This window comes from Mustelus asterias, chromosome 31 (assembly GCF_964213995.1).
Source record: "Mustelus asterias chromosome 31, sMusAst1.hap1.1, whole genome shotgun sequence".
In the NCBI taxonomy this organism is placed as follows: Eukaryota; Metazoa; Chordata; class Chondrichthyes; order Carcharhiniformes; family Triakidae; genus Mustelus; species Mustelus asterias.
Window position 1 is genome coordinate 1538246 of NC_135831.1, and position 13857 is coordinate 1552102.

Sequence of the window (13857 nt, forward strand, 5' to 3'; positions counted from 1 at the left end):
CTCTGCACTCTCTCTAAAGCCTCCACGTCCTTCTGGTAGTGCGGCGACCAGAACTGAACGCAGTACTCCAAATGTGGCCTAACCAGCGTTCTATACAGCTGCATCATCAGACTCCAGCTTTTATACTCTATACCCCGTCCTATAAAGGCAGACCATATGCCTTCTTCACCACCTTCTCCACCTGTGTTGCCACCTTCAAGGATTTGTGGACTTGCACACCTAGGTCCCTCTGTGTTTCTATACTCTTGATGGCTCTGCCATTTATTGCATAACTCCTCCCTACATTATTTCTTCCAAAATGCATCAGAGGGAGAATTTAGCACAGACCAATGCATCTAACCAGCACGTCTTTCGGACTGTGGGAGGAAACCGGAGCACCCGGAGGAAACCCACGCAGACACAGGAGAGAACGTACAGACTCCGCACAGAGTTTGCCCGTTTTGACGAGTTTCACACAATTCACACGTTGAGTAAATTTTTTTTTGTTTGATTAGAAAAATCTTTATTATTTTTGTAATATCTTTTCATTTCCCTCACAGGACCAGAAGGCGGTAACAGTGACGCCAAACAAAAACGACAGTCGATTAAAGTTATTAGTGTCACGAGTAGGCCAACATTAACACTGCAACGAGATTAGTGTGAAAAATCCCCCAGTCGCCCACACTCCGGCGCCTCTCAGTGTTCAGGTAACACTGAGGGAGAATTTAGCACGGCCCAATGCAAACTAACCAGCACGTCTTTCGGACTGTGGGAGGAAACCGGAGCGCCCGGAGGAAACCCACGCAGACACGGGGAGAACGTGCAAACTCCGCACAGACAGTGGCCCAAGCCGGGAATCGAACCCTGGTCCCTGGCGCCGTGAGGCAGCAGTGCTAACCCGCAGTGCCGCACCCTCTAACTGACCTTTAATGGTGTTTGATTACCACATAGCCTTCGGAATCTTGTGTAAACAGTGAATCTGCTCGCGGACAGGGCGTGTCTTCATGTTCGGACCCCGCAGCAAGGTCCGAATGAGACAGCTTCACATTTGGAGGCACACCGCAGCCTTTGTCCCCGTTCGGGATATTGGGGCAGCAAGGCAATGGAAGGTTCCAGCTGTCGGGGAGGGCCACCCCCCGCCTGCTGTCTGGGTGCCGGTGCGAGATAACCCTGTTTCCCTGCGAGTCCTGGCTGAATAAAAGCGACAACGTGTTCCGGTCGCCGCAAGGCCGTTTAAAAGCCGGCGCTCCGGCAGCGTGGGGGAAATTCTGACGACACAGGAGCGGCGTGGTTCCTTGTGACCCCGGAGGTCCTTTCGACGAGGCTGGGCTCAGGTGTGCCGGGCACGCAAAGACATTTTCCTTGTTCCCTGCGGAGGAACCTCTGCCCCGTACCGAGTTGAGTTTCCTGGGCGAAGGCGCTGCCGCCGGCACCTGGCTTTTCCACAGCCCCCTTTCCTGGTTTGCGGTTCGCGGCGTGGAGGCCAGGGGGCCACACAGCCCTGCTTCGAAACCCTGCGTGCACAGAGCCACCGACCCGGCAGGCAGCCAGCTGTCTGAATCCCCTCCCGCGGCAGGAGCCCCCTCGTCCGCCGCAGGAGGAGGAGACCCCGTCGCCTTCCTGTGCGAGATGACACGGTTCCCTTGCGAATCCTGACTGAAATCCGGCTGGGTTAAGTTGCCGGGGGGGACATTCGGAACGCCAGCAGAGGCAGTCGATTCGTCCGCACTACCCCGTGCAGATACCAGCTCGCGCGCCACAATATTGGCGCTGGCGCCGCCTCTGAGATAGAGATGCTGCCTTTGCTCGATGACCTGGGAACTCTGACCATTCAGAGTTCGGGTCGTGTTGCCCCGTGCTGCCCCACAGAGAAGTTCCCTCTCTTCCGAGCTACCACATTCCAAACTGGCTGGCGACCTCTCCTGCTGGTTTACAAGAGTGTTAGAACCAAGGGCATCGCTGCGGAAATCAGTCTCAATGGCCAGCTGGGTCGGACTATCACACAGCTCCCTCCCAATGACACTACGACCAGAATCTGCTGAGGCAGCGCCCAGGCTCGATGTACGTGACGGTTTTGTAAGTTTACCTGTGAAGAATAAATGGGAAACAGGAACTTGGGTTTTCATTTCTATTTTAAGTCATTGCTCCGCACTGCCCAACCTGCTTAAATGCATCGCTGAGCAGAGACTGATAGCCAAGTTCCGCACACACGAGGACGGCCTCAACCGGGATCTTGGGTTCATGTCACACTATCTGTAACCCCCCCACGACTTAGCTGGGCTTACAAAATCTCACGAACTGTCCTGGCTGGAGACAATACACATCTCTTTAACCTGTGCTTAACCCTCTCTCCACTCACATTGTCTGTACCTGTAAAGACTTGATTACCTGTAAAGACTCGCATTCCAACCATTATCTTGTAAATTGTATTTGTGTCTATATATATGCCCGGTTTGTGAACAGAACTCTTCACTCATGCTGCAACTGTACAAAACTCTGGTGCGGCCGCATTTGGAGTATTGCGTACAGTTCTGGTCGCCGTATTATAGGAAAGATGTGGAAGTGTTGGAAAGGGTGCAGAGGAGATTTACCAGGATGTTGCCTGGTATGGTGGGAAAATCGTATGAGGAAGGGCTGAGGGACTTGAGGTTGTTTCTGTTAGAGAAAAGAAGGTTAAGAGGTGACTTAATAGAGGCATGCAAGATGATCAGAGGATTAGATAGGGTGGATAGTGAGAGCCTTTTTCCTCGGATGGTGATGGCTAGCACGAGGGGACATAGCTTTAAATTGAGGGGTGAGAGATATAGGACAGATGTTAGAGGTAGGTTCTTTACTCAGAGAGTAGTAAGGGCGTGGAATGCCCTGCCTGCAGCAGTGGTGGACTCGTCAACATTAAGAGCATTCAAATGGTTATTGGATAAACATATGGATGATATTGGAATAGTGTAGATTAGAGGGGCTTTAGATTGGTTTCACTGGTCGGCGCAACATCGAGGGCCGAAGGGCCTGTACTGCACTGTAATGTTCTATGTTCGCCTGATGAGGGAGCAGCGCTCCGAAAGCTCGTGCTACCAAATAAACCTGTTGGACTTTAACCTGGTGATGTGAGGCTTCTTACTGTAAATATACAGGACAGGATTGCACAGAAACAGGCCAATCGGCCCATCTGCTCCGTGCTGGTGTTTCTGCCCCACACCAGCCTCCTCCCATCCCCGCTCCATCTCACCCTATCAGCACATCCTTCTGTCCCTTTCTTCCTTGTGTGTTTATCCTGCAACCCCCCATATATGTCTCGCTGCTATTCACCTCGTCCATTCCCCGTGGGAGCGAGTCCCACATTCTCCCCACTCCCCGTGGGAGCGAGTCCCACATTCTCCCCACTCCCCCGTGAGAGCGAGTCCCACATTCTCCCCACTCCCCGTGGGAGCGAGTCCCACATTCTCCCCACTCCCCGTGGGAGCGAGTCCCACATTCTCCCCACTCCCTGTGGGAGCCAGTCCCACATTCTCCCCACTCCCCCGTGGGAGCGAGTCCCACATTCTCCCCACTCCCCCGTGGGAGAGAGTCCCACATTCTCCCCCACTCCCCTTGGGAGCGAGTCCCACATTCTCCCCACTCCCCCATGGGAGCGAGTCCCACATTCTCCCCACTCCCTGGGTAAAGAGACAAAGATATATTCCACTGGCACAAATACACCACACCTCAGACATTACATTTCAAAGCATCAACGAGAGGGAAAAATAAAAGCCACTCCTTTTCTCTAATTATTGTGGCCTTGATAACTTATCCTCATCCAAGTGCAGTTTTGGTCTCCATTTCTGAGGGAGGATGTCCTTGCTCTCGGGGGAGTGCAGCGAAAGTTTACCAGGCTGATTCCGGGGATGGCGGGACTGATGTATGAGGAGAGAGTGACCAGGTTAGGATTGTTTTCACTGGAGTTCAGACGAATGAGGGGGGGAATCTCATAGAGACTTATAAAATTCTAACAGGACGAGACAGGGTAGATGCAGGGAGGACGTTCCCGATGGTGGCGGGAGTCCAGAACCAGGGGTTACAGTCTGAGGATTCGGGGTAGACCATTTAGGACAGAGGTGAGGAGACATTTCTTCACCCAGAGAGTGGTGAGCCGGTGGAATTCATTCCCACAGGAAGTAGTTGATGCCAAAACATTGAATGTATTCAAGAGGCGGCTGGATATCGCACTGGGGGGGGAATGGGATCAAAGGTTATGGGGAGAAAGCAGGATGAGGCTATTGAGTTGGATGATGGTGATGAATGGTGCAGCAGGCTCGAAGGGCCAAATGGCCTCCTCCTGCTTCTATCCTCTCTGTTTCCAAGTAGTCACTTGTTCGGGATTTATTTGGTGCTATTAATTCTCAGAAACCTCCCTCAACATCTGGACTCTTAACTGGCCTTGCGTCACCATCCCAACAAGCATTGAAGCTTCGTTATCATCGTTACTGTGGCCAGACCCCAAAAAGGAGGAACCCCGGCAGGGGAAGTAACTCATTTATGTTAACGGTTGTTTGGTCTAGTCCAGGACTACATGCTGAAGGATGCACTGAAGCTTGGGACGTCGCTGAAAAGGCTCGGCGGGGAAAGGCCAGCGCCTGTTGCCCTCCCAGCCTAGTACGAAGAGGGGTTGGTCAGCATGGAAAACCCCTCGTGCTGTACATTTGGTACAACATAGATATTGAAAACAGAAGTTGCGATTACAAGCGTGGCAGCACACACTGCACTGAGAGAAACGGATCGGGTTTACACTTTGGTGGAAAGTCGACTTTGAACTGTTACGAAACGCACTTAAATTAATTTCACGGATAAAGTACATCTGTAGGAATTGGTGGATATTTTTCACAGAATTCCTACAGTGTAGAAAGAGGCCAATCGGCCCATCGAGTCTGTACCGACTCTCCGACAGAGAGTCATAACCAGGCCCAATCCCACACATTTACCCTGCCAATCCCCCTAACCTGCACATCTTTGGACACTAAGGGGCAATTTAGCATGGCCAATCCCCCTAACCTACACACCTTTGGATACTAAGGGCAATTTAGCATGGCCAATCCCCCTAACCTACACATCTTTGGACACTAAGGGACAATTTAGCATGGCCAATCCCCCTAACCTGCACATCTTTGGACACTAAGGGGCAATTTAGCATGGCCAATCCCCCTAACCTGCACATCTTTGGACACTAAGGGGCAATTTAGCATGGCCAATCCCCCTAACCTACACACCTTTGGATACTAAGGGCAATTTAGCATGGCCAATCCACCTAACCTACACATCTTTGGATACTAAGGGGCAATTTAGCATGGCCAATCCACCTCGCCTGCACATCTTTGGACACGAAGGGACAATTTAGCACGGCCAATCCCCCTAACCTACACACCTTTGGACACTAAGGGCAATTTAGCATGGCCAATCCACCTCACCTACACATCTTTGGACACTAAGGGCAATTTAGCATGGCCAATCCACCTAACCTACACATCTTTGGATACTAAGGGCAATTTAGCATGGCCAATCCACCTAACCTACACATCTTTGGATACTAAGGGCAATTTAGCATGGCCAATCCACCTAACCTACACATCTTTGGATACTAAGGGGCAATTTAGCATGGCCAATCAACCTCGCCTGCACATCTTTGGACACTAAGGGCAATTTAGCATGGCCAATCCACCGAACCTGCACATCTTTGGACACTAAGGGGCAATTTAGCATGGCCAATCCACCAAACCTGCACATCTTTGGACACTAAGGGGCAATTTAGCATGGCTAATCCCCCTAACCTGTACATCTTTGGACACTAAGGGGCAATTTACCATGGCCAATCCACCTAACCTGCACATCTTTGGACACTAAGGGGCAATTTAGCATGGCCAATCCACCGAACCTGCACATCTTTGGACACTAAGGGGCAATTTAGCATGGCCAATCCCCCTAACCTGTACATCTTTGGACACTAAGGGACAATTTAGCATGGCCAATCCACCTGACCTGCACATCTTTGGACACTAAGGGGCAATTTAGCACGGCCAATACCCCTAACCTACATCTTTGGAGTGTGGGAGGAAACCGGAGCACCCGGAGGAAACCCACGCAGACACAGGGAGAACGTGCAAACTCCACACAGACAGTGACCTGAGGCCAGAATCGAACTCAGGTTTCTGGGTGCTATGAGGCAGCGATGCCACTGTGCTGTGGTGGAGGAGGTAAATAAGATTCTTGTCAGGCACAGGAATCAAAGATTATTAGGAATAGGTTGGATTGTGGAATTTGAAAAAGAGACAAGCCATGATCACGTTAAGTGGCGGATCAGGTTGCCCCTTAGTGTCCAAAGATGTGCAGGTTAGGTGGATTGGCCATGCTAAATTGCCCCTTAGTGTCCAAAGATGTGTAGGTTAGGTGGATTGGCCATGCTAAATTGCCCCTTAGTGTCCAAAGATGTGTAGGTTAGGTGGATTGGCCGTGCTAAATTGCCCCTTAGTGTCCAAAGATGTGTAGGTTAGGGGGAATGGCCATGCTAAATTGCTCCTTACTGTCCAAAGATGTGTCGGTTAGGTGGATTGGCCGTGCTAAATTGCCCCTTAGTGTCTAAAGATGTGTCGGTTAGGTGGATTGGCCATGCTAAATTGCTCCTTACTGTCCAAAGATGTGTCGGTTAGGTGGATTGGCCATGCTAAATTGCCCCTTAGTGTCCAAAGATGTGCAGGTTAGGGGGATTGGCCATGCTAAATTGCCCCTTAGTGTCAGGGGGACTAGCAAGGTAAATACTAGCATTGTGGGGATCGGGCCCAGATGGAAGTGCAGGCTTGATGGGCCGAATTGCCTGTCTCTGCACCGTAGGGATTCTATGAACCACCGTAACTCAGTTAGAGGGAGTTGTCGAGTTCAAAGACAGTTCCTGCACCTGAGCGTTTTCAACTGTGTTTGGAATTGGTGTTATCCCACTGCTGTGTCCACGAAGCAAAGCAAAGCAAGGTTACTGTACCTGTGGACGTTGGAAGGAAGAAGGAAGAGACGGTCGTCTGTCTGACGCACCGCTGGGGAGCCCTCGTCTGTGTGAAATTTACAGCCACGTCAATGTTGTAGTTCCTTCTGGATAGAGGGCCCAGCAGTCTAGAAATGGAAGGGGGCTGAAAAACAAAATGTAAAAAAATAGCGAAAGTCAGGAATAACTTGTCATCCGCAGGAACTGAAAGCCGGAAACGATAAAATGGGAATATGTTTGAACGCTCTAATCTGCATCACTGGTTAGGCCCCAGCCGGAATATTCTGGAAAACTCCAGACACCGCGGTTGGAATTTTCCGGTTCCACCTACGTAAATGGAGATTTTCGCTGCCCGACATTTCCCGCCAACAGGATCTTTCAATCATAGAAGCCCTGCATTGCGGAAGGAGGCCATTCGACCCATCGAGAGTGCACCGACTGTCCGATGCAGTGTCTCACCCAGGCCCTCTCCCCCACGTTATCCCCGTAACCCCACACATTCGCCATGGCCAATCCTCCTAACCTGCACATCTTTGGACACTAAGGGGCAATTTAGCATGGCCAATCCACCTAACCTGCACATCTATGGGAGGAAACCGGAGCACCCAGAGGAAACCAGAGCACCCAAGGAAACCGGAGCACCCAGAGGAAACCGGAGCACCCAGAGGAAACCAGAGCACCCAGAGGAAACCAGAGCACCCAGAGGAAACCAGAGCACCCAGAGGAAACCAGAGCACCCAGAGGAAACCGGAGCACCCAGAGGAAACCGGAGCACCCAGAGGAAACCGGAGCACCCAGAGGAAACCGGAGCACCCAGAGGAAACCGGAGCACCCAGAGGAAACCGGAGCACCCAGAGGAAACCGGAGCACCCAGAGGAAACCGGAGCACCCAGAGGAAACCGGAGCACCCAGAGGAAACCGGAGCACCCAGAGGAAACCGGAGCACCCAGAGAAAACCGGAGCACCCAGAGGAAACCAGAGCACCCAGAGGAAACCAGAGCACCCAGAGGAAACCAGAGCACCCAGAGGAAACCAGAGCACCCAGAGGAAACCAGAGCACCCAGAGGAAACCAGAGCACCCAGAGGAAACCAGAGCACCCAGAGGAAACCAGAGCACCCAGAGGAAACCAGAGCACCCAGAGGAAACCAGAGCACCCAGAGGAAACCAGAGCACCCAGAGGAAGCCCACGCAGACACACGGCGAACGTGCAGACTCCACACAGACAAGACTGGAATCGAACCCGGGTCCCTGGCGCTGTGGGGCAGCAGAGCTGACCACTGTGCCATCCTGATCAGGCAGGAGTGTTTCCTGCTTACTCTCTGTAATGAAATCGTCAAAGCCCTTTTTGTTTCAAGTACAAATCCGTAATGTACAGAAATGGGTGAAGATCTGGTGCGGTTTTACACGGGAGTGAATCAGCAGTCACCAGGTTGGCCTGCACTCTGGAACTGGGCTGTGTTTACCAATGACTAGTTGTTCACTAAATGTATCCTCAGTTACTCTAATAACCAAACAATCCAAATACTTCAATAATAGAAAGAATAATTTCACAATACAGGCACCCCATTGAGTGGTGACAACTTTTGGAGCAACTTTTCAGGGTCAAATGTCCCCAGGACCTCCACAGGAGTGACAATCAGACACAAGTTCGGCACCGAGCCACACAGAATCATAGAATCCCTATAGTACAGAAGGTCATTCGGCCCATCGAGTTTGCACTGACGTCCTATTCCCGTAACCCCACATATTGACCCTACTAATCGCCCCCCCCACCCCAAAGACTAGGGTCAACTTAGCACGGCCAATCAACCTAACCCGCACATCTTTGAAGTGTGGGAGGAAACCGGAGCGCCCGGAGGAAACCCATGCAGACACGGGGAGAATGTGCAAACTCCACGCAGTCACCTGAGGCCAGAATTGAACCCGGGTCCCTTTGGTGCTGTGAGGCAGCAGTGCCAACCACTGTGCCACCACAAGGTGATTTTGGACAGGTGACCAAACGCTTGGCAAAGAGGCAGATTTTAACCCCTTAAGGAGAGGGGAAGCAAAGAAATGGAGAGAGAATGAGAACAAGAATGGAATTTTTTAAAATACAAGGTTTTGCTAAGGGCAGCACAGTGGGTTAGCACCGCTGCCTCACAGCGCCAGGGGCCCTTGTTCGATTCCCAGCTTGGGTCACTGTCTGTGCAAAGTTTGCACGTTCTCCCCGTGTCTGCGTGGGTTTCCTCCGGGTGCTCTGGTTTCCTCCAACACTCCAAAGATGCGCTGGTTAGAGGGATTGGCCATGCTAAATTGCCCCTTAGTGCCCAAAGATGTGCAGGTTAGGTGGATTGGCCATGCTAAATTGCCCCTTAGTGTCCAAAGTTGTGCAGGTTAGGTGGATTGGCCATGCTAAATTGCCCTTTAGTGTCCAAAGATGTGCAGGTTAAGTGGATTGGCCGTTATAAATTGCCCCTTAGTGTCCCAAAATGTGTAGGTTAGATAGATTAGCCACGTTAAATGTGTGGCCGTTACGGGGATAGGATGGGGGGAGGGGGCCTGGGTAAGATACTGTGTCAGGGAGTCAGTACAGACCCGCTGGGCCGAACGGCCTCCTTCTGCAGTGGTGGGATTCTACGCTGGACTGGGAGCCACGTCCGTCAGCAAGCACGGAGGGCGGGCGTGATGGGATCGTTCAAGTGTCATCTCACGGATCACTGCTGGGGATTGTCACGGGGAAATGGCCACTTGGACAAACAAGAAAACCGAGGGTGTTTGAAACAATAGCAGCAAGGGCGAACGTCTTCGGAGAGATGGGGAGAAAAAAAATCAAGACTTGCATTTTGGAATTGTTTCTCAAAACAAAGCAACGCCAATCCCAAGGACACTGACCTCCATTTTGCTCCTCTTTAGCTTCCTTGTGTCTAACCAAATCCCGCATTCCTCCACCTTCGGGCTTCCCAATTTCCTCTTGCGTTTCGTTGATGACATTTCGTAGGATCGAAACTGGGCAAGGCAAGACAAAAAAAAACCACACAAATAAGTCACTGCAGTTGGACCGCGCAATGTTCGGTGATGGGATCACGAGCTTTCGGAGCGCTGCTCCTTCATCTGGCGAGCCCAACATAATTTGTGAATAGCACGAGCGTCAGTGGCCGCACCGGAACCCTCGCCCAATCCCCTTTTCACTCAACGTTACGCACACATTATCCAACAGAATATATGACAATTTTAGGATGGAGAGAGTGAGGGTTTGTGTTGGGAGTCGGGGGAGAAGGTGAAGGATTGGATTGAGGCGAGAACCATAGAAAATAGGAGCAGGAGTAGGCCATTCAGCCCGTCGAACCTGCTCCTCCATTTTGATCATCAAATTCAATAATATCCTGACCCCCCCCCCCCTTCCCTCCCATATCCCTTTAGCCCCAAGAGCTCTATCCTCTTTGGCACGTCAGCTACGACTCCCACAAGCTTTTACAGATGCACCGTAGAAAGCATTCTTTCCGGGGTGCGTGGGGTCGTTAATTATGCTGGCTGCTTTTCCCCGAGGCAGCGGGAAGTGTAGACAGAGTCAATGGATGGGAGACTGGTTTGCGTGATGGGACTGGGCTTCATTCATGACCCTTTGTAGTTTCTTGCGGTCTTGGACAGAGCAGGAGCCCATACCAAGCTGTGATCCATAAGATTTAGGAGCAGAGTTAGGCCATTCAGCCCATCGAGTCTGCTCCGTGATTCAATCCTGGCTGATACAATTCTCACCCCCTTCTGGGTGGAACGCTTCCTGAGGTGCATCTGTAAAAGTTATACATAAATAATTTGGGGGTAAATATTGAAACAGTCCCAGAGACGAGTCACTTCAGTGAAGAGGAAAGGCTAAGATTGTTGCCCTTGTATAGAATGGATAGGTGTTGGGTGGCAGATACAATGGGCCGAAGGGCCTCCACTGTAAAACTCCGGCAGAGTTTAAATAGAGGCGTTCGAATGTGGTGAGGGGCAAGAAATAAGGAGAAACCCTTTCCAGAAGCAGGAGGGTCAGGAAAAGGATCAGAGGAGGGTAGGGGAGACGGGGAAAATTTTATTTCCAGAAACGCGGCGATCTGGTGGAAGCCGATTCAAGAGGAACTATCAAAAAAAAGGGGGAATTGGATAAACACTCGAAAGGAAAAGAAAGAAAAATCACAGGGCGGCAGCGGGGAGACCAATTGGGACAACCTTTTCAAAGGGAGGGCTAGTACAGGTATGATGGGCCGATTGGCCTCTTCAATTCTCACTCCAGATTATTTTTCTTCACCTCAAGGTCCAGATTCAAAAAGAAAGGAGAATCACAGGGTGGAGGGAGAAAATAATGGGATCTATTGGGAACAACTCTTTCGGAGGGTGGGGGGGGGGGCTGTTACAGGCATGATGGGCCAAATGGCCTCTTCCTGAGCTCTTCCAATCTCATTCGGGATGATTCTTCTTCTCGTCAAGGTCCGGATCCAACCGGAAAAGAGAATCACGGAGCAGTGTGGAGGGGGAAAAGAGTGGGACGACACTTTCGGATGGGTGGTTTGGAGTGGGGGTTGGAGAGCTAGTACAGGCATGATGGGCCAAATGGCCTCTTCCTGAGCTCTTCCATTCTTATTCTGGATGATTCTTCTTTTCGTCAAGGTCCTGATTCAAAAGGAATGGTGAATCACAGGGCGGTGCGGAGATGGAAAGACGTGGGACCAACTGGGACAAATCTTTCAGGGGGAGGGGAGCTAGTACAGACATGATGGGCCAAAGGGTCTCTTCCTGAGCTCCTCATTTCTCATTCCGGATGATTCTTTTCCTTCTCCTGGTCCAGAATCAAGAGGAAAAGAGAATCACAGGATGGTGCGGAGGGAGAAGAGTGGGACCAACTGGGACAAGTCTTTCGGGCGGAGGGGCGCTCGTACAGGCATGATGGGCCGAACGGCCTCCTCCTGAGCCTCTCCCAATCTCATTCTGGATGATTCTTCTCTTCAAAGGTCCCGATTCAAAAGGAAAGAAGAATAACAGGACGGTGCGGAGATGGAAAGACGCGGGAACAACTGGGACAAGTCTTTCGGGGGGGGGGGGGGGGGGGGGCGGAGCTAGTACAGACATGATGGGCCGAAGGATCTCTTCCTGAGCTCCTCATTTCTCATTCCGGATGATTCTTTTCCTTCTCCGGGTCCAGAATCAAGAGGAAAAGGGAATCACAGGACGGTGCGGAGGGAGAAGAGTGGGACCAATTGGGGCAATTCTTTCGGGCGGAGGGGGGCTAGTACAGGCATGATGGGCCGAAGGGCCTCTTCCCCGAGCTCCTCGTTTCTCATTCCGGATGATTCTTCTTCTCTTCAAGGTCCGGATCCAACCGGAAAAGGGGGAATCACGGAGCAGTGCGGTGGGGAAAAGAGTGGGACCAACTGGGACAACTCTTTCAGGGGGGGCAGGGGGGCTAGTACAGACATGATGGGCCGAAGGGCATCTTCCTGAGCTCCTCATTCCAGATGATTCTTCTTCTCCAGGTTAGGGAATCACAGGGCGGTATTTGGGGAGTGGGGACACTCTGTTTGCATGGTGAAGGGGGGCTAGTACAGACACGATGGGCCGAAGGGCCTCTCCCCGAGCTCCCCATCCCGGATGGTTCTCCTCCGGGTCCAGCTCCGAGCTCCCGGGGGGGGGGGGGGGGGGTGAAAGCTGGGACAGGACCATGGGCGGTGTCGCTGTGATTGGGGCGGAGGGGAAGCTGAGGTAAACCGCTCAGGAAAGCCCGCAGCGGCTCTTCACCCCGGAGTTACCGACCCCTTTCCCCCGCTCCGGGCCGCCGCTTCATGGCGGACTCTCTGCAATCTCCCGCCCTTCCCGCGCGCCCTGCCTGCGTGCGCGCCGACGTTCAGGGGCGTACGCGTTCCTTGGGGGGGGGGGGGGGGTTGGGGCCTGCGCGCTGACGTGATGGACGCGCGCGTTCCTGGGGTGGGCGTGCGCGCCCAATGTTGGCGCGCGTCCCCCCCCTGTTGCTAGGCAAGGTGAGGTCACTAGGGTGTAGGATAGTAGGGAGGAGGAGGAGGCATTGAGGGAGGGGGAGGAGGCATTGAGGGAGGGGGAGGAGGCATTGAGGGAGGGGGAGGAGGCATTGAGGGAGGGGGAGGGGGCATTGAGGGAGGGGGAGGGGGCATTGAGGGAGGGGGAGGGGGCATTGAGGGGGGAGGAGGAGGCATTGAGGGGGGAGGGGGCATTGAGGGAGGAGGGGAGGAGGCATTGAGGGAGGGGGGAGGGGGCATTGAGGGAGGGGGAGGGGGCATTGAGGGAGGGGGAGGGGGCATTGAGGGAGGAGGGGGAGGGGGCATTGAGGGAGGAGGGGGAGGAGGCATTGAGGGAGGAGGGGGGAGGCATTGAGGGAGGGGGAGGGGGCATTGAGGGAGGAGGAGGCATTGAGGGAGGAGGAGGCATTGAGGGAGGAGGGAGGAGGCATTGAGGGAGGAGGAGGCATTGAGGGAGGAGGAGGCATTGAGGGAGGGGGAGGAGGGCCATTGAGGGAGGAGGAGGCATTGAGGGAGGAGGAGGCATTGAGGGAGGAGGAGGCATTGAGGGAGGAGGAGGAGGCATTGAGGGAGGAGGAGGCATTGAGGGAGGAGGAGGCATTGAGGGAGGAGGAGGCATTGAGGGAGGAGGAGGAGGCATTGAGGGAGGAGGAGGCATTGAGGGAGGAGGAGGCATTGAGGGAGGAGGAGGCATTGAGGGAGGAGGAGGAGGCATTGAGGGAGGAGGAGGCATTGAGGGAGGGGGAGGAGGCATTGAGGGAGGGGAGGCATTGAGGGAGGGGGAGGGGGCATTGAAGGGGGAGGAGGAGGCATTGAGGGGGGAGGGGGCATTGAGGGAGGAGGGGGAGGAGGCCATTGAGGGAGGGGGAGGG

At 53.0% G+C, this 13857-nt stretch overlaps 1 protein-coding gene across 2 annotated transcripts; it reads right to left on the bottom strand.

The window, feature by feature from the left end:
- Window positions 1–488: 488 nt before the first annotated feature.
- LOC144481701 (uncharacterized) lies at window positions 489–12832 on the bottom strand. 2 transcript variants are annotated; one of them, XM_078200844.1, is made up of 4 exons: window positions 12732–12832; window positions 9852–9965; window positions 6980–7124; window positions 489–2065 (listed from the first exon to the last, which is right to left on the bottom strand). In XM_078200844.1, the coding sequence occupies exons 2-4, from the start codon at window positions 9948–9950 to the stop codon at window positions 906–908; spliced, it is 1404 nt and encodes a 467-aa protein (XP_078056970.1). In that variant the 5' UTR covers window positions 9951–9965; window positions 12732–12832; the 3' UTR covers window positions 489–905. The 2 variants fall into 2 exon arrangements, with proteins under 2 accessions (XP_078056970.1, XP_078056969.1); XM_078200843.1 differs by having other exon boundaries at window positions 12747–12823.
- Between the last annotated feature and the right edge of the window lie 1025 nt (window positions 12833–13857).

Coding starts and splice junctions, on each gene's coding strand:
- LOC144481701 (XM_078200844.1), bottom strand. CDS start 9,950: ATGTCATCAACGAAACGCAAGAGGAAATTGGGAAGCCCGAAGGTGGAG. Junction 7,125..9,851: donor TAAAGAGGAGCAAAATGGAG/GTCAGTGTCCTT, acceptor TTTGTTTTTCAG/CCCCCTTCCATTTCTAGACT. Junction 2,066..6,979: donor CTTCCTTCCAACGTCCACAG/GTACAGTAACCT, acceptor TATTCTTCACAG/GTAAACTTACAAAACCGTCA.